The sequence below is a fragment of the Acomys russatus genome, chromosome 19 (assembly GCF_903995435.1).
Source record: "Acomys russatus chromosome 19, mAcoRus1.1, whole genome shotgun sequence".
NCBI lineage: Eukaryota > Metazoa > Chordata > Mammalia > Rodentia > Muridae > Acomys > Acomys russatus.
The window spans coordinates 41249196-41272144 of NC_067155.1; the positions used below are offsets into that span (position 1 = coordinate 41249196).

At 54.6% G+C, this 22949-nt stretch overlaps 2 protein-coding genes across 2 annotated transcripts in view; one reads left to right on the forward strand and one right to left on the reverse strand.

Annotated features, from left to right (window-relative positions):
• The first annotated feature begins 3353 nt into the window (after nucleotides 1-3353).
• Tmem120a (transmembrane protein 120A) lies at nucleotides 3354-11561 on the forward strand. The gene is made up of 12 exons (XM_051161285.1): nucleotides 3354-3560; nucleotides 5182-5300; nucleotides 5488-5604; nucleotides 9711-9770; nucleotides 9986-10081; nucleotides 10164-10253; nucleotides 10373-10438; nucleotides 10538-10599; nucleotides 10691-10783; nucleotides 10914-10978; nucleotides 11079-11147; nucleotides 11237-11561. Exons 1-12 carry the CDS (start codon nucleotides 3480-3482, stop codon nucleotides 11348-11350), a joined length of 1032 nt encoding a protein of 343 aa, XP_051017242.1. The 5' UTR covers nucleotides 3354-3479; the 3' UTR covers nucleotides 11351-11561.
• A 151-nt stretch (nucleotides 11562-11712) lies between these two features.
• LOC127202626 (NADPH--cytochrome P450 reductase) overlaps nucleotides 11713-22949 on the reverse strand; it is a 37148-nt gene continuing 25911 nt past the window's right edge. Inside the window, exons 3-16 of the mRNA XM_051161311.1 lie at nucleotides 19341-19389; nucleotides 17401-17529; nucleotides 16623-16772; nucleotides 16082-16206; nucleotides 15860-15949; nucleotides 15350-15448; nucleotides 14383-14499; nucleotides 14179-14297; nucleotides 13418-13599; nucleotides 13143-13292; nucleotides 12745-13015; nucleotides 12518-12663; nucleotides 12337-12422; nucleotides 11713-12234 (exon numbers count right to left, since the gene is read on the reverse strand). Of these exons, the coding sequence (XP_051017268.1) occupies nucleotides 12090-12234; nucleotides 12337-12422; nucleotides 12518-12663; nucleotides 12745-13015; nucleotides 13143-13292; nucleotides 13418-13599; nucleotides 14179-14297; nucleotides 14383-14499; nucleotides 15350-15448; nucleotides 15860-15949; nucleotides 16082-16206; nucleotides 16623-16772; nucleotides 17401-17529; nucleotides 19341-19389 (1858 nt within the window). The 3' untranslated portion in view covers nucleotides 11713-12089. The remainder of the gene's footprint in view (nucleotides 12235-12336; nucleotides 12423-12517; nucleotides 12664-12744; nucleotides 13016-13142; nucleotides 13293-13417; nucleotides 13600-14178; nucleotides 14298-14382; nucleotides 14500-15349; nucleotides 15449-15859; nucleotides 15950-16081; nucleotides 16207-16622; nucleotides 16773-17400; nucleotides 17530-19340; nucleotides 19390-22949) is intronic.

Sequence of the window (22949 nt, forward strand, 5' to 3'; positions counted from 1 at the left end):
CATAGATGGCAGAAAGAAGAAGAGGAAGAGAGAGCAAGAGGAAGAGGAAGAAAAGGAGACAAGATAGGTTTGTCCTTTTTATATCCTGGACAGTTGGCCCACCTAGTGGCAGGTAGGTGATGACATCATAGGTTGCTAGGCAGACTAGGGGCAGGTATGCTAACATTCTCAACCATAAAGTTATTTTGTTGCCACTTCAGAACTGTAATTTTGCTACTGTGATGAATTGTAAACCTCTGTGTTTTCCGATGATCTCAGGCAACACCTGTGAGAGGGTCACCCAATCCCTCAAGGGGTCTTGATCCACAGGTTGAGAACCACTGACCTAGAGCCTCTTAGGGTTTAAGCAAGCCCTCCATCACTGAGCTATATCTTCAACCTTTCATTTTTTAACCCAAGGCCTCATGTCGTCCAGGATGACCTCAAACTCTGTGGAGCAGAAGAGGACAATCTTGAACACCTGCTCTTCCTGCCTCCGCCTCCTGAGTGCTGAGATTACAGTGTGGGCACTGCTTCTGTTTATGTGCCACTGAGGATGGACTTTGCGTCCTGCATGTTAGTCAGCCGCTCTGCCCACTAAGCCACACTTCCAGCCCTGCACTGTTGTGTTTTGTTTTCCCAATCCATTCCATATACCCCTTTTAAATTTATTGGTTTTATTTTATATATAGAGATGTTTTGCCTGCATGTATGTATATGCATGTGTGCCTGGTGCTTACAGATGTCAGAAAAGGGCATGGCATCTCTTGGAACTGGAGTTACGGATGATTGTGAGCCGCCATGTGGGTGCTGGGAACCTGGATCCTCTGGAAAAGTAGCCAGTGCTCTTACCCACTGAACCATCCCTCTACCTTAAGAACAGAGGCCTCTGGCTGGAGAGATGGCTCAGTGGTTAAAAGCACTGTCTGGTCTTCCAGAGCTCCTGAGTTCAATTCCTGGCAACCACACAGTGCCTGACAACCATCTATAATGAGATATAATGCCCTCTTCTGACATACAGGTGTACATGCAAATAGAGCACTTATATACAATAAATAAATAAAATCTTGGGGGAAAAAAGAGCTGAGGTCTCTTTATGTACTCCTGGCTGCCCTTGGCCTTGCTGTTTTCCTGCCTCTGTCTTCTCAGTGCTGGATTACAGGTGTGTTACATAATGACTGGGCTTCTTAGATGCCTTTCCATCCAACAGAACAGAATCCCTTTTCCTTCTGGCTCCCCAGGAACTTCCACACCTGGAGGCATGCTGCACCACCCTGCCTGCACTCCTGCAGCTGCCTTTGGCTGCTAGAGCAGCTGTTGGACACCCTGCTGACTCGGACCCTTCGGAAGTTAGCTGGGCTTGGGGTGCTCAGCAGATGCGTTGTGTCAACCCATCCAGAGAGTATCCCAGTGTCCACCCCAGGGTGAACAGCCTCCAGCCCAGCCTTAGAGATGCTCCAGACTTCAGAGGCCTCAGAATTGGAGTCTTTGCTGCTTGCCCAGAGCCAGCACTCTGACCGCTGCCTCTGGATCCCTGTCTCTGTTCCCAGCTCAGCAAAAGGAGACGCTGCCCTCCCACCATACACTACCAGGGTTCTAGAAACTCTAAGTCCATTTCTTTCTTTCTTTTTTGTTTTTGTTTTTTGAGATAGGGTTTCTCTGTGTAGCTTTGGCTGTCCTGGATTTGCTTTGTAGACCAGGCTGGCCTCAAACTCAGCGATCCGACTGCCTCCCGAGTGCTGGATTAAAAGTGTGCGCCACCATGCCCAGCACCATTTTTTTTTTTTTCTTTTCCTTTGAGATAGCATCTCATGTCGCCCAAGCTCGCCTGGAATTCACTATGTAGCTGAGGATGATATTGAACTTCTGATTCTCTTGCCTCTTCCTCCCACGTGCTGGGATCACAGGCCTGCACCACCATGCCAAGTCTGTGGTACTGGGAAGCAAGCCCAGAGCTGCCTGCATGCAGGCATTGTGACAACTGAGTCACGTCCCTCAGCCCCCAAAATTCCACAAGTCTTTACAAAATTTTATTATACCTCATTTTACATTTTGTATCTTCTGTGCATTTTTTAATTTTACCTGCATGTATATTTGTGCACCAAATATGTGGCTGGTACCAGCAGAGGCCAGAAGTGAGGGTTGGATCTCCTGGGACTGGAGTTACAGATGTTTGTGAAACACCATTTAGGTGCTGGGCATTGGACCCCGGCCCTCTGTAAGAGCAGCCAGTACTCTCAACCACTGAGCTACTGCTTCAGCCTCCTACACTTTATACGTATATGTAGGCCTGCCATGGCAAATATGTGGAGGCCGGAGAACAAGTTGCTGAAATAAATTCTCTTATTTCCACAACGTAGGTCATGGGATTGAACTAAAGTCATCAGGCTTGGCCCCAGCCACTCTTACCTGCTGAGGCATCTCAAGGGCTCAAATTCCACAAGTCTCAAAGGGAACTGTCCATATGCACTTCCCCAGACTCTCAACTCTGGGTAGAGGGTGCTAACAAGGGACTGCTGAAGAATGCAGGGTGTGAATCATTTAGAAAACATCCTCAAGCCAGGCATGGGTGGTGCACCTGAATCCCAGCACTCGGGAAGCAGAGGCCTGAGGATCACTGTGAATTCAAGGCCAGCCTGGTCTACAAAGCAAGTTGAGGACAGCCAAGGCCACACAGAGAAACCATGTCCCGAAAAAACAAAAAGAAGGGGAAAAAAGGGGGGGGAGGGTGGGTGTCCCCATGAGGATGACCTGGAACTTCAGTTCGTTCTACCTACAAATCCCAAGTTCTGGAATCACAGGCATGTGCCTCCGCATCTGGTTCATTATGTGGTGCTTCCTGCATGCTGGGCAAGCACTCTACTGACTCAGCTACATCTCTGCACCGGTAAGGCTTCAGCAGGAGCAGGTGGGGAGTTAAGTTTGTACTTGAGGAGAGGCAGCCTACAAACTTGGGACAGGGGAGGTGAGTACCTAGGGCTCTGGGCCAGGAAAAGGGTGTCTGTAGAAGCTGTGAGACAAGGGCTAGCCCTAGAGAAGCTCTGCTTCTCAAGGACAAAGTATTTGAAGCTTCTAATCTCGGCACGCTGGGAGGCACAGGCAGGGGTATTTCTCGGTTCCAGACCAGCCAGGGCTACACTGAGAGACGCTATGCTAAAAAAAACCCAACAACCTTAAAATGTTGGAAACACGTGTCGCCTTGCTTTGTGAGTGGTCCAAGGAAGCGGACCCTGCAAGTAGAGCGCGAAGGTCCGGTCACTGAAGGAGGAGACGCCCTGCGGGCACGTGGCCCCGCCCAGTTTCCGTCTCTGACTCCGATTGGCTGCTCCTAGGGGCGGGGCTCGCGCGCGGATTACGCCGGGCCTTTTCCCGTTGGCAGCTTCGGCAGCGCGAGCCCGGAAGCGGACGGGGGCGGTGGCGGAGGCGCCTCCGGCCGGCCGGGGTTGCAACTCCGTCCTCCCCACTCGCGGCTCCCCGCGGCCCGTGGCGTGGACAAAGACATGCAGTCCCCGCCCCCAGACCCGCTGGGCGACTGCCTGCGCAACTGGGAAGATCTGCAGCAGGACTTCCAAGGTATCCAGGTGAGCGTCCCTGCGGCCATCCACGTCCCGAGCCACGTCTCTCTGTCGCGGGGACAAGGGTCGGGCAGCCCTAGGTCACACATAGGGTAGCTCGGAGGGGTCAGGGGTCGAAGCTCTCCCCCCACTTTTCCTCCTTATATGTTCGACTGCCCGCGGGTGCCCGGCGTGCCTGGGTGGGAACCCTCTGTACCGGGCCATCTCAACTTTGTGCAAAGGCCTGGAAAACAGGTCTGAACTCCTCTCTTGCCCCTCCCTCCGTACCGCTACCCGCTCTGGGACCCCGCTCCCTTCCTAGAGGGACAGAGCGCAGGCGGGCCCAGCCTTTTAGGTCAGTCACCCTGTAAACGTGCAGCGGGACAACGCCGTCTTCGCCCTTGGCTAACTCCTTGCTGAACGCTGCAGAAAAGCAAGTTTAGGTAAAATTCAGGCCCGGATGGGGAATCTCAGCCATCTGAGACCGAGGAACAGCGCCCACCTAGGGACAGGAGGAGGCCTGACCCTGCGCTTGTAGCTCTTTTCTTGTTGGGAGAGGTGGGCGGGGCAGACTCTGCCGGGACCTCCTGGCCTAGTAGAGAGACCATTGGAAAACCTCCCAGTCCCAGGATCGGGTCATTTGTGGCCACTCTGTCCCCATACCAGAGAGAAGGAAGCCACTGCTTCCAGGAAGGCTGTCACTGGGAATAGATAGCATATGCTAGAATCCGAGGAGGATGTGGCAGCCTATTTTGGCATGAGAAACAGACCCAAATAGTGGAGCCTGGCCAACTAGAGACTAGGTTAGACCTTTGCCTCTACTGGCCTGTGCCCAGTCTCGCGTGCCCACTGCAGGTGCCAGCTCTCCCCAGCCTGCTGGTACTAGGACTCTCTTGAGGCCTAGACAGCTCCAAGTCTCCCAGCCTCTGCCTTAATTTCCCCACACTGCCCCTTGCCCTGTCTTTAGGTTGCATCTTACAAGGTTCACCCACTAGGGCAAAGTGCTTGGGGGAAAGCTTTGGGCCAAAGGTGCTTGTAGGAGGGGAGTGGATGGGAGGGATTGGCCTTAGGGCGGGAAGCCTGGTGACCTTTAACCTATCTGAGAGGAAACATCAGGAATGCCTGGGTGGAAGGCGTCAGAGATATTCTTGGTTTCCATTCTTTCAGGCTGGGTAGGTAGGAGGAACAGAAAAGGTGGTGGATTCAAGCAGCCCCTTTGGTCAAGAGCAGCAATTCTCAACCTGGGGGGTCAAAGGACCCTTTCACAGACGTCACCTAAGAGCACCAGAAGACGGGGAGATTTACATTTAGGTTCATAACAGCAGCAAAGCTCCAGTTATGAATTAGCGCCGAGAACTGTTTTGCGGTTGGGGGAGGGGTCACCACAATAGGAGGAACTGTATGAAAGGGTCCAGATGGCTCAGGTAGCAGAAAGATCCTACGCAGAGCTGGGGACAAGTGACCCGTTGCTAGGGACGTGTATTATGGAGGGTCTGAGTTTACAGGAAGGAACCTAGCTCCTGGCTTCTCAGGGGCAGAGCAATCTCTGGGAGGTTCCTGGGCAAACCCAGAAAGCTCTACCTCGAAGATAGCTGCTTCCCTGCTCAGGCAGCTCCCCAGTCAAGCTAATGGCTTCTCCCCACGTTAGGAAACACACCGCCTGTACCGCCTGAAGCTGGAGGAGCTGACCAGACTCCAGGACAACTGTACAACCTCCATCACGCGCCAGAAGAAGCTGCTCCAGGAGCTGGCCTTGGTGCTGAAAAAGTGAGGGTGGGGGTGACATCCTGCTGGGGGTGGGTGCTGTTGACTTGGGGGTGCCTCTGGGCTTGCCCTGGCATGGCTCTCCTATTCTTCCATTCCCTGGCCTTTGTCCCTTTCCTCTATCCCAAAGGGTTCCCTTGGGCTCCCCAACCCGCTCTGACCAACCCTTGCCCCCTTGCCGTGCTCCCAGATGCAGACCCTCTCTCCCATCCGAGTCCATGGAGGCTGCGCAGGAGCTGGAAAACCAGATGAAGGAACGCCAGGGCCTCTTCTTCGACATGGAAGCCTATTTGCCTAAGAAGAACGGGTGAGCTCTTCCTTCTCCCAGGTCCAAGGATTTGATGCCCTAGCCCTGTCTCTTTGCCACTCAGTCAGTAAAGGAGGCCAGATTGTTGGTCCGGCTGTCTGGGAGCTTCAAAGGAGGTGTTCAGGGAACTGGGGCCTCAGTGACGGACACCTAACCCCACAAGGCCAGACACAACCTCCTGCTACCAGGATGCCCATGTCCTCTTCAGAGGTGAGGAGTGAGCTAGCACAAGCCTGTGGAGCTAACACTATGGAAGCTTAGGCAGGAGAGAGAGTCCAGTGTTCTCTTTGACTACATAGTGAGTTCAGAGTTAGCCTAGTCAACAGAGGGTGTTTCAGGCTAGCCAGAGCCACACAGCGAGACCCTCCCTCAAAAAGGTGGTGGCAGCCCCTGGAGAGATGGCTTAATGACCAAGAGCACTGGTCACCCCTCCAGGGGACCAGGTTTCAATTTCCCAGCACTTACATGGTAGCTTACACCTGTCTGCAACTTCAGTTCCTGGGGATGCAGCACCACCCTCTGGCCTCCCGGGGCACCAGGCACACACATGGTACACATCCATCTATGCAGGCAAAACACCTATATGTACAAAAATAAGATATAAGCCAAAGCCAAACCAAGGGCTGGGGAGGTAGCTGACTTGTTAAAGTGCTTGCAAAATATGCAGAGTACCCTGGGTGGTGAGTCCATGTCAACTTGACACAAGCTACAGTCATCAGAGGAAGGAGCCTCAGCTGAGAAGATGCCTCCCTGAGATCAGGCTGTGGGCAAGCCTGTAGGGCATTTTCTTAATTAGTGATTGAAGAGGGTAGGGCCTAGCCCATTGTGGGTGGTGCCATCCCTGGGTTGGCTGTCCTGAGCTCTATAAGAAAGCAGGCCTCACCCTTTCTCCTCCCCCCACACCAACCCTGCCTTCTCCATGGCCTCTGCATCAGCTCTTGCCTCCAGGTTGTCACAAGGTTTGCCCTGCCTTGGCTCCCCTCAGTGGATGGTGGTTCAGGATATGAACGCCAGATTAACCCTTTCCTCCTCAAGCCATATTTGGTCGTGCTGTCTCATCTGAGCAGTGGTAGCCCTAAGACAGAAGTTGGTACCAGGATATAGCGTGATGCTGTGTTGTTGTGGGAGAATTGTGGAAGGACTCTGGAACTTGGGGCTAGAAAAGTCACTGGCCTTGCTGGGCTTTGAAAAAGAATTCTGAGAGCAGTGCAGGCGGCGGAGGCCTGGGCTATGAAGTTCAGGGGCAAGTTTGAAGATTCTGTTGTGGACATTTTCTATTTAGAATTAAGATTCCGTGGTTCTGGTCAGCTGGGGCTGAAGAATTAGCAATGATTGAGAAAAGAGCAGCACTGGGGAGGCAGAGGCAGGCAGAACTCTGTGGGTTTGAGCCCAGGGCCAAGGCTACATAGAGAAACCCTGTCTCAACAAAACAAAACCAAGACAAACAATCCTGGGAGAGGGAGAGGGAGAGAGCGAGCACACAGCTGTGCAGTGGAGCCAGCCTGCACAGAGGAGACTATGAAGTGAAGGCTGGGGAGGGAGGAACCAGAGAAGTAACCGTTTGGTGGGCTCAGAGTGGTGAGTCCCAGATATTGGACACTGGGTTATTTATACAGTTGGAGTTTGGTTTAGTTTGTCACTGTGCCCTGGCTCTTCCCTCTTAAGTGTTTAAGTTAATTTTGATTTTACAGGAGCCCACAGCTGAGAGACTTTGAAACTGATTTTGGAGTTTTACAGAGACTTTTACTATTTAGAAGGGATTTTGTAATTTTTTTTTTCTTTTTGTTTCTCAAGACAGGGTTTTTCTGTATAGCCCTGGCTGTCCTGGAACTCGCTCGGTAGACCAGGCTGGATTCGAACTCAGAGATCCGCCTGCCTTTGCCTTCCCTGCCAAGTGCAGGGACTAAAGGCATGTGCCACCACCACCCGGCTCAGAACTTTGTAAAATTTTTTGTTTGTTTGTTTTTTCTTTTGAGACAGGATTTCTCTGTGTAGCTTTGGCTGTCCTTGACTCGCTTTGTAAACCAGCCTGGCCTTGGACTCACAACAATCTGCCTGCCTCTGCCCCCTGAGTGCTGGGATTAAAGGTGTGCGCCACCACTGCCCGGCTAGACTTTGTAATTTTTAAGAAGACTGAACTTTTGAAATGTTTGAATTGGTAAAGTTTGTACTAATTTCAAGTTGGTGATATGTTTTATATTATGATAGTTATTAATAGGAGACCTTGGGGATGAACAAGAAAGGAAAGGTTATGTTAAATAACATTGCAGTGTCAAGTTGACAAGGAATCAGTTGTCCTAGCTAGTTTTTAGTCAACTTGACACAAGATAGAATTACCTGAGATGAGGGAACCTCAATTAAGAAATTGCCTCTGGCTGGGGGTGGTGACAGGTGCCTTTAATCCCAGCACTCAGGAGGCAGAGGCAGGTGGATCTCCCTGAGTTCGAGGCCAGCCTGGTCTATAGAGCGAGTTCCAGGACAGCCAACGCTAAAAACAAAACAAAAAAAGAAAGCAGACTGAGCAAGCCATGAGGAGCAAGCCAGTGAGTAGCGCCCCTCCGTGGCCTCTGCACCAGCTTCTGCCTTCAGGCTCCTGCTGTGAGCTCCTCCCTTGGCTTTCTTCACTGAAATGCAACCCAGGATATGTAAACCAAACAAGCCTTCTCCTTCCCTAGTTGCTTTTGACCTTGCTGTTTCATCACAGCAACCGTAACTCCAGACAGCTGGGAGAAGAGTTCAAGTTTCCAGCCTCAGGCATCTCATGCCTAGGCCTGAGCGGGGACAGAAGTCCCCCTCTACTGAGTGCAGCTGCTCAGTAAGCGACACAGTGTTGCTGTCACGCCTGGAGTGTCTCTGCCTGAGGACAGATAGGCATTGTTAGTGAGAGGGGTACAAACACTAGGAGCCTGGTTTTTGTGGGTTTTTTTTGTTTGTTTGTTTTTAGTTTCTTGTTTTTGAGACAGGGTCTTGTAGGCCAGACGAGCCTCAACTCCTGGTCCCGCCTCCACCTTCCAAGTCCTGGGATTACGCGTGTGCGTTTTTTTTTTTTTTTTTTTTAATTTATTTATTCTTGTTACATCTCAATGGTTATCCCATCCCTTGTATCCTCCCATTCTTCCCTCCCTCCCATTTTCCCCTTACTCCCCTCCCCTATGACTGTGCCTGAGGGGGACTTCCTCCCCCTGTATATGCTCATAGGGTATCAAGTCTCTTCTTGGTAGCCTGCTGTCCTTCCTCTGAGTGCCACCAGGTCTCCCCCTCCAGGGGACATGGTCAAATATGAGGCACCAGAATACGTGTGAGTTTTTGTGTGGTGCTAATAACAGAACCCAGGAGCTCATGGGAGCTAGGCAAGCACTCTGCCAGTTGAGCCCCCCTCCACCTGGAGTTTGGAAGGGAGGCCAGTGAGGTGGGAAGGAGCTCCCATGCATGGCTGTGTACGGGAAGCATTGAAGGACTCAGGGCTGAGTTTCTTGGAGTTGAAAAGTTGAAAAAGTCAAAGAATTAGATGGGAGTTGGGGAAGAGGGGATGGGAGCTGGAGAGGGGCGGATGGGAGCTGGGGAGGAGGGGGGATGGGAGCTGGGGAGCGGGGATGGGAGTGGCAGCTGTGGTGTTGACATTGGTGCTGGTGTTGGTGTGGGAGCATCTTTGATCCTAGCACTCTGGGAGGCAGAGGCAGGAGCTCTGTGAGTTCAGAACCAGCCAGGGCTACACAGAGAAACCCTGTCTCAAAAAACAAAGAAAAGAAAAAGCAAAGAATTATGGGATAGCAACAGATGCCATTCACTCAGATACCGACTCCCATGCCCAGACCTGAGGAGTGGTCTGGGATGGGAGAATGGTTTCCCATGGGGAAAGAAAGCCAGGTCTCTCAGGGCGCCACCAAGGGGAGGGAGGTCCCAGGCGAAACACCACAGGCTGGAGATACTGTTCACCCCAAGGACAGGATTGAGGAGCAGGCAGGGAGAGAGGCGGGGTGCAGTGTGTGGTTGGTCAGTGGCACCCCCTAAGTTTAGAACGGTATACCAAGGCCGCAGGGAGGGCAGCTGTGCCTGGACTGTGGTGTCTGTTTTCTCTGTCACTCAGGCCTCCTTCTGTCCCTTAGGTTGTACCTGAGTCTGGTTCTGGGAAATGTCAACGTAACACTTTTGAGCAAGCAGGCTAAGTATGTGGTGGTGGTTGTCAAGGGTTGGCTCTCGCCCAGGGGTCCCCATCCACCTCTGCCCTGACTTTGGTTGGTGAGGTTTTGGGTTCTGGGTCTGACTTCTCCAGGCTGGTCTGTGACCTGTGGGCATGGTGGCAAATGGAACCCCCACCCCCACCCTGCATGGGTGGCCTGCTCACTGTGAGTGAGAATGCCTGTCCCTCTGTCCCCATCAGGTTCGCTTACAAAGACGAGTATGAGAAATTCAAGCTCTACCTCACCATCATCCTCATTGTCATCTCCTTCACCTGCCGCTTCCTGCTCAACTCCAGGTGAGTGTCTGGGTCTGTGTGTGGGTTGGGACAGTGTCAGGGGCAAGGTTCCCATGTCAATTCTTTGTGCCCTACTCCCCAGGGTGACAGATGCTGCCTTCAATTTCCTGCTGGTCTGGTATTACTGCACGCTGACCATCCGGGAGAGCATCCTCATCAATAATGGTTCCAGGTGATGCTGTTAAGAGGCGTGCACAGGCGCATGCGCAGCAGGGGTGGGTTGTGGCACACAGATACTTTGTATCTATGGGAGCCTTGTGCCTGGCTGGAGTAACTGTTGCCCTCTTACAGGATTAAAGGCTGGTGGGTTTTCCATCATTACGTGTCCACGTTCCTGTCAGGAGTCATGCTGACCTGGTGAGTGACCAAGACCTAAGCTGGCAGGGGAGTTGGGGCAAGGGAGAAGATCCAGGGTCTCAGACCTCCCGCCTTCCTCTGCTTTCCCCCTCAATTCAGGCCAGATGGTCTCATGTACCAGAAGTTCCGGAACCAGTTCCTATCTTTCTCCATGTACCAGAGTGAGTTTCCTTGCTAGGGAAGGGGACAAAGGGGGAAGAGAGCCTGTGGCCCAGAGCTGGTCTAACACGCCCACCTGCCCCGGCCACCCAGGCTTTGTGCAGTTTCTGCAGTATTACTATCAGAGCGGGTGCCTGTACCGCCTGCGAGCCCTGGGCGAACGGCACACTATGGATCTCACCGTGGGTGAGTCAGTTGGCCCTGTTCTGCAGTCCTGAGGGAAAAGGAGGGCGGTGGGGGGGCTTTCCTGAGTGAAAGTTATCTTGTCCCTTCCAGCTTGGTCACTACTTCTTCGGCTTTTTCCTACCCCCTATAGAGGGCTTCCAGTCTTGGATGTGGAGGGGCCTCACCTTTCTGCTTCCGTTCCTCTTCTTTGGACATGTAAGTCATACCCGGGTGTCCTCATCCATCCCTTGGGTGTCCACCTGTCCCCAAGGCCCAGTGAACACTAATCCTACTGACAGACCCCTCTCCTTTACAGTTCTGGCAACTTTTTAATGCATTGACGTTATTCAACTTGGCCCAGGACCCTGAGTGCAAGGAGTGGCAGGTGAGCACGCGGTCTGGCAGGGATGCAACAGAGATCCCATTGAGACCTCACCTGACCTGACCCGCCCCTGGCCTTCCCCGCCCCTGCAGGTGCTCATGTGTGGCTTCCCCTTCCTCCTCCTCTTCCTCGGCAACTTCTTCACCACCCTCCGAGTGGTGCACCAGAAGTTCCACAGCCAGCAGCATGGGAACAAGAAGGATTAGGCTGCATCTTGATGCCAGCCCCAAAGGGGCTTCTGACCTGTGTGCCAGGTGGGGTGGCAGGTTGGGGCACCCCCGTGTGTCATGAGGGGGTCCTCCCTTCTGTGCCCCCTGGGCTTCGTGGGCTCTGTGGGCCCTGAGGAAGGCCTGGGCCTGGAGCCCAGCTCACAGGATTTGGGCTCTGGGCCTCAATAAAGGAAGAGCGAGGTGTGGACACGCCTGGTGGACTGTGCATGTATTCTCCCAGGGGAGGTGGCAGGGCCTGGGCCCCCAACATGGCACTGGTTCTTGGCTCCTGGCCTGGGGAGACAGGGGTTGTCTAAGTGAAGCAGCTCTCAAAATAGACCCCATATCGGCTCAAGCAACACTAGGCAAATACAGAAAACAACTTTATTCCAAGGGCCAGGTTATTTAAAATTATGTACACTCATTCAAAATCATATGGTGGGGCTGCACCCCAGCTCAGTGGAGAGAAAAGCCCCTCTGTACAGCTGCCGAGGGCCTAAGGCACCCATCACCCAAAGGTGGGTCCGGTCCCCCTCTTGCCATGTGCCCTGGGGCTGGGCTGCCTGGTACAGTGGACCAGGCTCAGCCTAGGGGCCCAGGAAGACATCACTCAGGCCAGGAGGAGTCAGTCTCTGGGCCTCCCTGTGTCGAGGCCAGGCAGGAACCACCAGAGGTGGAGGTCGGCAGAAGGGAGTTAGAGTGATTGCAGGGAGCGCGGGGTGGGGGGCCGCAGCTCCTAGCTCCACACATCCAATGAGTAGCGGCCCTTGGTCATCAGCTTCTTAACATAGTCCACAGCCTGGGTGTGCTCCATGGGCCCAAACTCAGCCACAATGTCATAGAAGGTGTTCTGCACATCTTTGGCCATATTTCGAGCATCCCTGGGTGGAGAAGAGGTGAGGACAGGAAGGTGTGAGGGGACTTGCTGGAGCCACCCTGTAGGGTGGTCAGCACCCAGTGCCTCCCCGGTCCTTTTTACTCACCCGCAGACATAGATGTGGGCCCCGCCTTCATGGATCAGCTTCCACAGGTGTTCTTTGTCTCTCTTCAGTAGGTGTTGGACATAGACCTGGGGGAGGGGGGCAGCTGTGAGCAGGGTCCAGACCCCACAGCACTGCCTCTTCAAGGGGCAGCCCAGCCCGTCAGCGCAGCTGCCTGCCTCACCTTGTGGGCCTGCTCCCGGGAAAAGGCCACATTAAGCTGTGTGAGGGCACCATCCTTGTGGAAGCAGGCCAGCTCTTCACGGTACAGATAGTCCTCATCCGAGCGCCGACAGCCGTAGTATAGCAGTGTCTCTCCAACCTCCTTGCCTGGGCAGGGGTGAGGCTGTGGTGAAGGGGAGTGCTCTGGCTGGCTCCGGCTGACCACCAAACCAGAGTACCATGGCTTACCTTGTTCCCGAAGCCAGGCTCGCTCCTGGATGAAGCCCATGAAGGGGGCAATCCCAGTGCCGGGGCCCACCATAATGACCGGTGTGGTGGACTTGAAAGGCAGGCGGAACTGAGATTTGCGCACGAACATGGGTACCAGGGCCCGGCGGCCATTCTCTCCTGCTGGTTCCTTGGCTCGAAGCCAGCTGGTGGCCACCCCCTTGTTCACTCTTCCAGACTTAGCTTCATACTCCACAGCCACGGCGCAGATGTGCACGGAATTGGGGTGGACCTGGAGGAAGGACTGCCGTGAGCCTGGCTTCAACCCCCTGAGGCCCTTTCTCAGCGGCTTCCCCTGCCGGGTATCCAGAGTCCACTGCCCTGCGCGGTGCCTCCCTGGCAGAGCTGGTGCCCTTCACCTTGGAGGATGAGGCAATGGAGTAGTAGCGGGCCTGCAGCCGTGGCAGCAGCTCACACAGGTGGTCGATGGGCGGCCGGAGTGATGGGTAGTCTTGGAGAATGGCTAAGATGTGCCTCCGGGCCTCCACCACCCAGCTCAGGTACAGCTCCTGAGGAGACAGGGCAGGAAGGTGTGGACAAGAAGCCAGGGTGGGGGGGGGGGGGGGGGGGGGGGAGTGGAGGAGGGGGGCAGGGGGTGTGAGTGTGTGTAGAGGCAGAGGGTGCACAGGCTCACCTTGCCCTCGCCTGAGGATGACGCCATCTTGTGCAGGTGCTCTTGCTCCGAGGGCTCTGAGGCGTACTGCGCCAGCTCATAGAGCACATTGGTGCGTGGTGGGTTGGTGATGTCCAGGTAGTAGGTGAGGGCTGTGCGGTAGGTGGTGGGGCAGGGGAATGGATGTTTCTTGTTGGACTCCTCTGCAGCAGGGAAGATAGATCGGATTGGGGTGAAGGGTCACACCCTGGGGCAGGGTGGGGTGTCACGGGAGGGTGGGGACACTGTGGGCCCTTGTAGCAGGAAGCTGGCCCCCTAGTCTGCTCTCTGTTGCCTCCTAGACTCTGTGGCTTGAACTTCAGGCCAGGCAGGAAGTGCCCACTGTAGGCTGCCAGGCCTTGGAGGAAGCACATCGTGTGGGAGGGGGCGGGCGGCAGTGTGGCTCTGACTGGAGGTCACTAAGGCAGCGGCAGGACGTGGGTGGGTACTAGATGCCTGTGCACAGTGGAAGGCCCTGGGACACAAGCACCAAGCTCCTGTCCAGGAAGCTGTGGTGGCTGAGCGCCTTTCCTAGCTGTCTGGGAAGCAGGGCTGGCTCTGCCTTCTGGCCTCAGGTGTCCTCCATACCTATGAAGGGATAACGGGCGAGCAAGCCAGACCTCTACACACAGAGATGGTGGCTTGGGGCATGGGCCATCAAGCAGGCCATCAGCACCTGGGCCACAGGCCATAGCAGCAGTCAACCTTCAGGCCTAGACAAGGCCCTCGATTCTAGAACTCACCGTCGAGATTGTTTAGAGACATGACGACATCCAGGTCAGCCCCCAGGATCTCCCCAATCTGGTTGACCAGGGTTGAGTCATTGGCTGGGTACACAGCCACATGGTCTCCAGATTCATACCTAGACGAGGTACAAGGCTCAGGAGGAAGCGAGCAGGCGACTTGGTGCCAGGCTTGCCCCAGGGGAGACGGGAGGTGGCAGGTACCTGATCTTGGAGTCTGAGATGTCCAATTCCAGGTGCATTAGATGCCGCTCGGTGCCCTGGTTCAGCTTCCGGTTGGTCGTGACAGCAGCCAGGAATGGATTCTTGGCATCAAAGGGGCTGATGTGAAGAAACAAAGTCAGTGATTGGCTTGGGACCTGCTTATACTGGGAACTAGAGCTGGTAGGGGCCTCTGCGCCTTCAAGGGACATGAAGGAGCCAGACTGAATGTGACAAGGGCTGGCCTAGCCCCATAAGTGCAATGAAGTGGGCAGAGCAAAGAGACACAGGCAGGAAGCAGGCTGGGCCACGGGGTGGAAGCTACCTAGGGCCTGCATATCTGCACTGCACGTGGCTTTTGCACTTGTATTCAGAGACCAGGAGCGACAGATCTAGGAGCCTGCCCCAGCAGAATGGCTGGCTTGGCTCGGTGTGAGCAGGGTGACTGGGGAGGCTCTAGCATGAATCTGGACAGCACCCAGGGATGTGGAGGGTCAAGTGAGCAACGTGATTTGGACTTTTTAAATGGTTTTATGTACTCCAGGCTTGCCTTGGAACCCACTACACGGCTGAGGATAATTGGAGTTTTGGTCCTCCTCCCTCCACTCCTGTGTGCTAAGCTTGCAGGTGTGTGCTGCCACGCGTAGTTCGTGCAGTTCTGGGGATGGAACCCTGGGCCTCACGTGTTAGGTAAGCAACAGTGGAGCTACATCCCCCATGGCAGTGGATTCTACGGAAAGGAACCTTAGAGACTTTTTGCCCAAGTTTGCCCTGCCAGGGCTTGGCTCCGGAGGCCTGAGAAGCGGGGAGTGGTACCCATCCCTTAGGGCAACTTGTGCCCTTCCAGACAGTGGACACAACAGTGCTGGTGTCCCTACCATGCTCGCTCTGGTGGGACACATGTCTCCCTGAGGTGACGGTACACAAGGGGCCCCGGGACTGTCAGCCCCACATTCCTTCCTCTACTCACGGTTTCTGGCTCTCGTAGCTCTTCAGACGGCCCATCTCACCCGTGTAGACCTTGGCAGTATCTATGTCTTCATGGACCACAAGCTCATACTGGCGAATGCTGGGAATGGAAAACCAAGGGCTGGGGTCAGGGCTAGGGAGAGGGAGGCTTCAGGGGCAGCCATAGAGAAAGAGTTCAAACTACAGAGGGGCCATGGGTGGAAAACATGACAGTAGGATGCAGGGGACCCTATAGCAGACATACAGAAAAGCAAACGACAGGGCCAAGGCTGAAGGTGACTCCCACCCCCCACCCCGAGAGCCTGAGTGAACTAGCTGGCCACGGAGCACAGGTGGCAGGGAAGCCACCAGTCCTGGTGATGCTACCAAGCACCTCACTCCCCTCACCTTCAGGGATCCTCTTCATTTGGAACAAGGGTGTCCCAGATCCTATGTCTGAGCTCTTGCCACCCCCACCTCGCTGTGTCCCCAGGGCCCCCAGCCCAGACCTCAGCTCTGGCCTTCCACTTACCTTGACTCCTCCCCAGTGGCTTCCACCCCAAAGAACTCGCACACAGCTGGCCAGAACTGCTCCCTCCATGTGATGAAATCCTCCTCCAAGCTGGGGAGAGAAGAGGGTTAGTCAGGCTAAGCATCAGCCTGCTCGCTCACCCTGAGGCTCCCAACCTGCTAGGGGAAGGAGGGTGGCCCACACGCTACGCTGGCACCCGTGCAGCTGGGAGGAGGCACTTACTTCCCGTCGTCGTCACCGAGGCCCAACTCAAAGATGCGCTGGGCACCAAGCTGCTCCAGCCGCTGGTCCACATACTTGCCCATGGCGTTGAAATGCTCATAGGTCTTGTTCCCAAGACCAAACACCTGTGTGGACAGCAGGGGAGGCTCTGAGGCCAGGGCTTCAGCCCACTTGGTGGGATCTGCTGTCCTTGGGTTGGACTTGGGAGCCTCTGGCACTGTGGGCACTGAGAAGAGCTGATGGCTTTATTTAGGGGATCTGTGGTCCACAGGTGGCTCTTTACAACCAGCTCTGACATCCCAAACCTAAGTGGCCAGCTTTGCTGGCTGGCAGCTCCAGTCCTCCCGGCTTGGCCTTTTGTCCAGTAACCAATGGTCCCAGGGAGCAGGGAAGCAGGGAGGAGCCACTGTGGCTCCACCGGAGCAAGGATCAGGCAGCCTCTCTGCTGGAAGCAGAAGAGGCAGCTTGCACAGGAGAACCCTAGGGTTCTGGGGAGCTGCCACAGGCCAGCATGTGCCCACAGGATTCTGTGGAGACTCACAGCAAACTTGACCCCGGTGAGGTCCACGTCAGTCTCCTGCAGCCAGTCGTAGAAGTCCTGGGCGTTGTCGGTGGGGTCGCCCTCACCATACGTGGCCATGCAGAAGATGACCAGGGACTTGTCGATCTCAGGCAGGCTGCTCAGGTCGGCCTAGAGAGACAGGGGTGTCACCCTGTGGCCTGAGCCTGCAGCTGGTGGTGAAAGGGCCTTGCCAGGCAGCCCCTTATACATATAAAAGGAGGTCTGGAGATGGAAGAAGACCCCTGTGACAGAGTGGACAGGGTCGCAGGGAAGGAGTGGGCATCCAGGGGAGGGGGGCTCTGAGAGCGGGTGCACCTTATAGGGCGGTCTCTTCAGTTGGGCAGTGGGTGTGTGGGTGCTGACGATGGCAACTCCTAGACCAGCTGCTTCTGGCCTTCTACCTCTGGCTGATGGGAGTTTGTGCACTGTACGGAGCCACGCCATGTAAGGGAATGGACATGCCTTACAGACATGGCTGTGGTCTGTCATCCTATACTGTCTTAAGAGGAACCATACGGGCAAGATGGCTATGGACTCCACTGCCCCTAACTATAGCCTCTGACCAAATTCTCAGCCCCTCTTGACCCCTTCACGACTCTGTTCCTACTCTTCCCTCAGCTTTAATGCACAAGTTATTAAGAACCTTGGCCTAAGCCATGCTTAGAGCGCTTTGAGACGCCCATCCAACCCCCTCCATAGACAGGAAAGAGGTGTCCTTGGGTCCCTCCACTTGAGCAGCAGGGTGGGGCACACTCACCAAGTCATATTCTTCGGGGTCTGCGGACATGCCCCGCATCCCGTAGCGGTGGGCATCCTTGGACAGCCGGTTGGCAAACTCCTCAGCGGTGCCAGTCTGAGAGCCGTAGAATACGATAATGTTCCTTCCCTGTGGGAGGAGGCAGACACAGAGGGTCAGTGAGGGGCCCAGGAACAGGCAGCCCGAGTTCCCGGAGACACGGGCTGGGCCTGGCAAGTGGAGCCCTCTTAGGGGTCTTCTCTTCCTCTCCTGGCCTCAGTTCTTATCGGAGATCTGGCTGTCACCAATCAGAGAACAGATATCACCCAAAGGACTGCAGCTGGAGTCCACGCACATCACTCAAGATCACACTCTAACCCTGATGTATAACACAACCTAACACCCAAAAAGAGAAGGTGACTGGGAAAATATGCGTAGCAGACCTGGATCTTGCTTTATGTATGTTTGTATGTATCTGCAGACAGTGGATGTGATCCTTTGGGGTTTGTGGGGGGGGTCCATGACCCCCATTCACACACAGGACACCAAATTCTGCAGGAGGGAAAGTCTCTTGTAATAACACACTGAGACAGAGGCCAGAGAGATGCTCAGTGGTTAAGGGCACTTGCTGCAGACCCAAGTTCTTGCACCCACGTCAGGTGGTCAGCTCCAGGGATCCAATGGCCTCTGGCTTCAATGGACACCTACACTCCTATGCACAACCCTCCTCCTCCTCCACATATTAAAAATAATAAAAATTAAGCCAGGCAGTGGTGACGCATGCCTTTAATCCCAGCACTTGGGAGGCAGAGGCAAGCAGATCTCTTGAGTTCAAGGGTAGCCTGGTCTACAAAGCAGCAGGGCATCCAAGGCTACACAGAAAAACCCTGCCTTGACACCTCCTCCCTCCACCAAATAATAGATCTTAAACAGGCATTTGCACGGGAGCTTCACATTTTCCAATTTTTAAAATATAAATTTTATCTTACGTGTATGTATTTATGCATCACGTGTATTCAGGAACCACTGGAGGCCAGAGGTATCTGACCCACAACTGGAGTGACACACGGATGGTTGGGAGCCACCATGTGGGTGCTGGGAATTGAGCCGGGTCCTGTGCAAGAGCAGTGAGCTCTGTGTTGGGCGGGGGAGGGGGGGCGGGACACAGGGTTTCTCTGTGGAACCTTGACTGCCCTGGACGTGATTTGTAGACCACGGTGGCCTTGAACTCAGAGATCTGCCTGCCTCTGCCTCCTGAGTCCTGGGATTACCAGCATGCACCACCATGCACAGCTGCAGTAAGCACTTTTTTTTAAAAATTTGATTTTTGAGACAGAGTTTCTATGTGTTACTATGGTTGGCCTCGACTTTTCATTTTCCTGCTTCAGCCTGCTTAGTGCCAGGACTGCAGGTCTATTTCACCATACCTGGCTTCCAATACACCAATTTTGTGTGCTGCATACGTGCGTGTTCATGCATCATTGCATGACATCACCGTTTGTTTTGTTTTTCAAGACAGGGTTTCTCTGTGTAGCTTCGCCTATCCTGGACTCGCTTTGTAGACCAGGCTGGCCTCGAACTCACAGCGATCCGCCTGCCTCTGCCTCCCAGGGGCTGGGATTAAAAGCGTGTGCCACCACGCCAGGCTCTGTTTTTGTTTTTGTCATTTTGAGAGGAAGTTTCTGGCACTCACTAAGTAGGCTCTTTGTTGACCAGTGTGCCCCAGGAACCCAAAGCCCTGGGATTACAAGCATATGCTACAAGCACATGAGGGTTCTGGGAAATGGACTCAAAATTGTAAACTTTGATCATAAGGGAGGGTGTGTTCATACGTCTCAGTTTATGCAAGAAAATCCAAGGAAAGGCAGGGCCCCTTGTGCTGTCAGGAAGACTGGCCCTCTCCTGGGCCCCCTTGGTACCCACCGAGGCCAAGTCCTACTAAGCAGAAACAAGAATCTCACCGTTTTCTTCATCTTTTCCACAAAGCTGCTCTCTTTGACAGGTGGGGCCCTGAAAAACAAGACAGTCTGATGGGGACAGATGCAACTGTTACAGGATGGGTGTGACAGGCAATGGCACCTGTGGCAGTTTGTCCACCTATGCTAGCCCCTAGTGACAAAGCCAACAGCTGGAGCTGGTCCAAGCACTCCTCTGTGTGCCTTGAATCATCAGTGAGCTTACAGAGGTCAGATTCAGGACAGCTCGGGGCTGGCCTGGAGATTTTCCCATGCTCTCCTCCTTCCTAGCGCCTGGCTCTTCCCCTCTCCATCTTCTGTCCCTTCACCTCAGGCAAACAGGGCACAAGCTGAAAGATGTTCTAGCTCCAGCCTGAGTCAGTGAGAAAATGGGAGACTCTATGTCAAAAAGTGGGTGGGCAGAGATAACCCAGCAATTAAGAGAGCTTGATCTGAAATCATGGGTCTGGCACCACGTGACACGCTGGGCATCCTATGCTTTCCCTAGCTTAGGTATGCACACAGCTGCACAGACTTCCACAAATATGTAGAACTTAATAAGCAAGGTCTATGGCACGTGAGAGGACTTCTGGCCTCTACATACCTGTGCGTCACGTGCATGTGACACAGACACACACAAACACATAAGAAAAGAAAGACAACTCCAAGTGGGAAGCCCATGGCTTTGATAATTCCAGCACTCGGGAGGCGGAAGCAGGGGATCACTATGGGTTTGGGGCCAGCCTGGTCTACACGGAGAGAGAGTTCCAGAGAAACCCTGTCTTGAAAAACCACACCAAACCCAAAAAGTGGGAAGCTCTGGGTAGAGACTGGTGTAAGAGAAGGTGTTCCAGAAAGAAACCCCAGCTCTTGCTTCTCTGGTCAAGTCACTGACCCCCTACACCCTTGAGCGGACACATGGACTTGATGCCCCCTGGACTTGGCCTGACCTTCTCTGACGCCTTCCCACCAACCCCTACTGTCCTTCAACACTACATTTGAGTGTCCTCAGAGCAACCGTTCCCTGCTCCCCCACCATCAAGGTCACCACCTTTGGCAGCACGTTCATCCACGGAACACCCGCCACATATTCAGGTGGCTTCTCTTGAGGCCTGGCTTTTAATAATTCAGGGGAGCTGTCTGTGTGCCTGCTTGGCACCCGGCACACAATTCATGGCTTTTCCGCACTGCTGGCCCAGGTCTCCCACCCAGCATCTGGCAGGCAGCGGTAGACAGAGGCCTCTGGGGACATTTCCCACTCTGGGCTGAGAAGCCAGCTCCTGGCTTTTCTCGAAAGACAGATGTTTCCATAGGAATCACATCTCCGGCCCAGGCACACAGGGCGGGAACAGGCACCATGCCAGGTGCTGAGGGTGGGGACCAGAACGTGCCATCTCTGTCTTCCAAGGGCCTGTTCTGTCCCTGAGCTAGAGCCCAAGGGAATCACAGCAGGAGAAGAGAAGCCACGTCAGGGGCAGAGCTGGCTGCAAATCTAGGTCCTGTCACCACATAGGCATGTGACGTCCCAGCCCTACTCCTTGAAGGGTTAGGCTACTTACTGGACTTGACTTCCACAGTGTCTCCTGAGCCCTGCCAGGCACCTGGAACTGGAGTGACACTCAAGGGGACAAAGTTTTCTTGGAAAGTGAACAGCTGTCTGGGCCAGCCTGTGATTTCAGATATCCGGCAGCCTAAGGTGGCACAGGGCCACAAAGGTGCTGGTGCCCAGTGCCAGAGACAGAAAAGGCTGGGCTCCATTCTCAAGAGATAGAGCAGCAGGCTCCCGAGGGCAACGTACCACATAGCTAGCGGGGAGCTGGCAGGGTCTGAGGCTCATCTCCTGCTGCATATGAAAGGGGCCCAACTCCAGGCCAGCTGCCTCTGGCCCCTGGTGAGGGGACAGCCCTGGACAGCTTTGCCAGGAGATATTCCCCTTGACCCAGGGGCAAAACCCCCAACACCGAGCACTTCTTGTGTGCACATGTGGCGTGTCAACCTCAGGTGTCGTTCCTCAAGCCCTGTCCACTTTGTTCAGAAAAGGTCTCTCACTTGCCTGGAGCTCAGCACTCTGGTTAGACTGCCTGGACACCAAGCCCCGGCCAGGGACCTGCCCACCCAGCACCTTCCCAGAGCTGGGACTACAAGCCTGCCTCCACGCCCAGCTTCTTTACACAGCTTCTGCAGATCAAACTAAGACTCTCACGCTGCGTACCAGGCACTTTACAGAGCCATTTTCCCACCCACACCTGAACACTTCTTAGGCCCAGTGCCTGCCCCTTGATTAGCTTGACTTTTCGGCCCTGGGGGACCAGAAGAACTCTCCGTCTGCTCCCCTTACTCATTCAGATCCAGCAGAGGCAGTAGTCAGGGGACCCTGTGCTGGGCAGTCACACTATGTCCCTCTTGCTTGGGAGCAGCTCCCAGCCAGCTCAAGGAAGCAGACCGGGTAGCACCCAATTCAGAGCAGGCCATCTGACCCTTCCCCAGGAAGCTGCCTTTCCCTTAGGCAGTGGATGGCAGCCGTGTGCCCCCTGCCCGTGGGCTACCCACACATCTGCGCTAGGGCTGGGACTGACCTTCTCAGAGTGGGCTCGTCCGCTGGAGATGAGTACGCACACCCCATGATGCCCCTTGCTCCCAAAAGGGATTAGGGGAAAAGGAAGGCCCTACACTGAGCTCTGCTGCAGCCGGCTGGGAGCCAACAAAAAGGAAGTTCAGTTCTGTCCATCCTCAGTGTGGTGGGGTAGGCTGCTTGGGCCCAAAAACTCCGAAAGTGCCACCAGACACCCCATAAGTCCTCAGAATCCTTCAGTACTTCTGCCTGCCTCTGTCCCCATGAGCCTGTGAACTTTGCAACATCTGGCAGCTCCAGCGGGACTCTGGATTGAGACTGCAGCCTCCCATGATCCCCTGCGGCGGGGGTAACACCCCCCCCCCCATGGGCTGAGGGAAGGAGAGAACCTTTCTGCACACACCCCCACTCAGTCTCCTTGGCAACTGTTTATATCAGGGCCCCACTCCCCACACCCTCCCCCTTTCCCATTACGAAGGGGAAAAAAAAAGGATGGAGAACAAAGCTGTCCCAGCCCTGACACAGAGACGTGTGCAGGTTGCAACAATAAGAACCAAAGCAGCCATTGCTGCTGCCAGAGCCTGTAAAGATAACTGGGACCCTGTCATCTGGGAACATCCTGGGCACTACAGGGAGATGTACTTCCCCCTTTCCTACCCCATGCAGTGGGGGCAGCCAACACAAAAGTTGCATGTCTTAAGAAATCCCCTTCTTGGTACCTAGGCCCAGACCCCAGAGCACTGTGCAGGTGGCAGCTGGCCCAAGTTGTGGGAGCCCAGACACCACGTGGCTCCACAGCAAAGCCTGACCGGTTCCAATTAGTGCCCCCATCCCATCCCTCCACCGGGAGCAGGCGCCTCTGCCAGAGTGGGCCAGAAGAGAGGAAGGGGAGGAGAGGGGCGGGGAAAGCACTGACTCACTGGGTGAACCCAGGCGCCTCAAGGGGGTGGGTGCATTTTTTTGCTCCTGTCCCAGGCAACGGTGGCGGAGAAGCACGTCTGAAAGCTGAGGCAACTCAAATTTAATTTTCTGTGTGGTAGAAC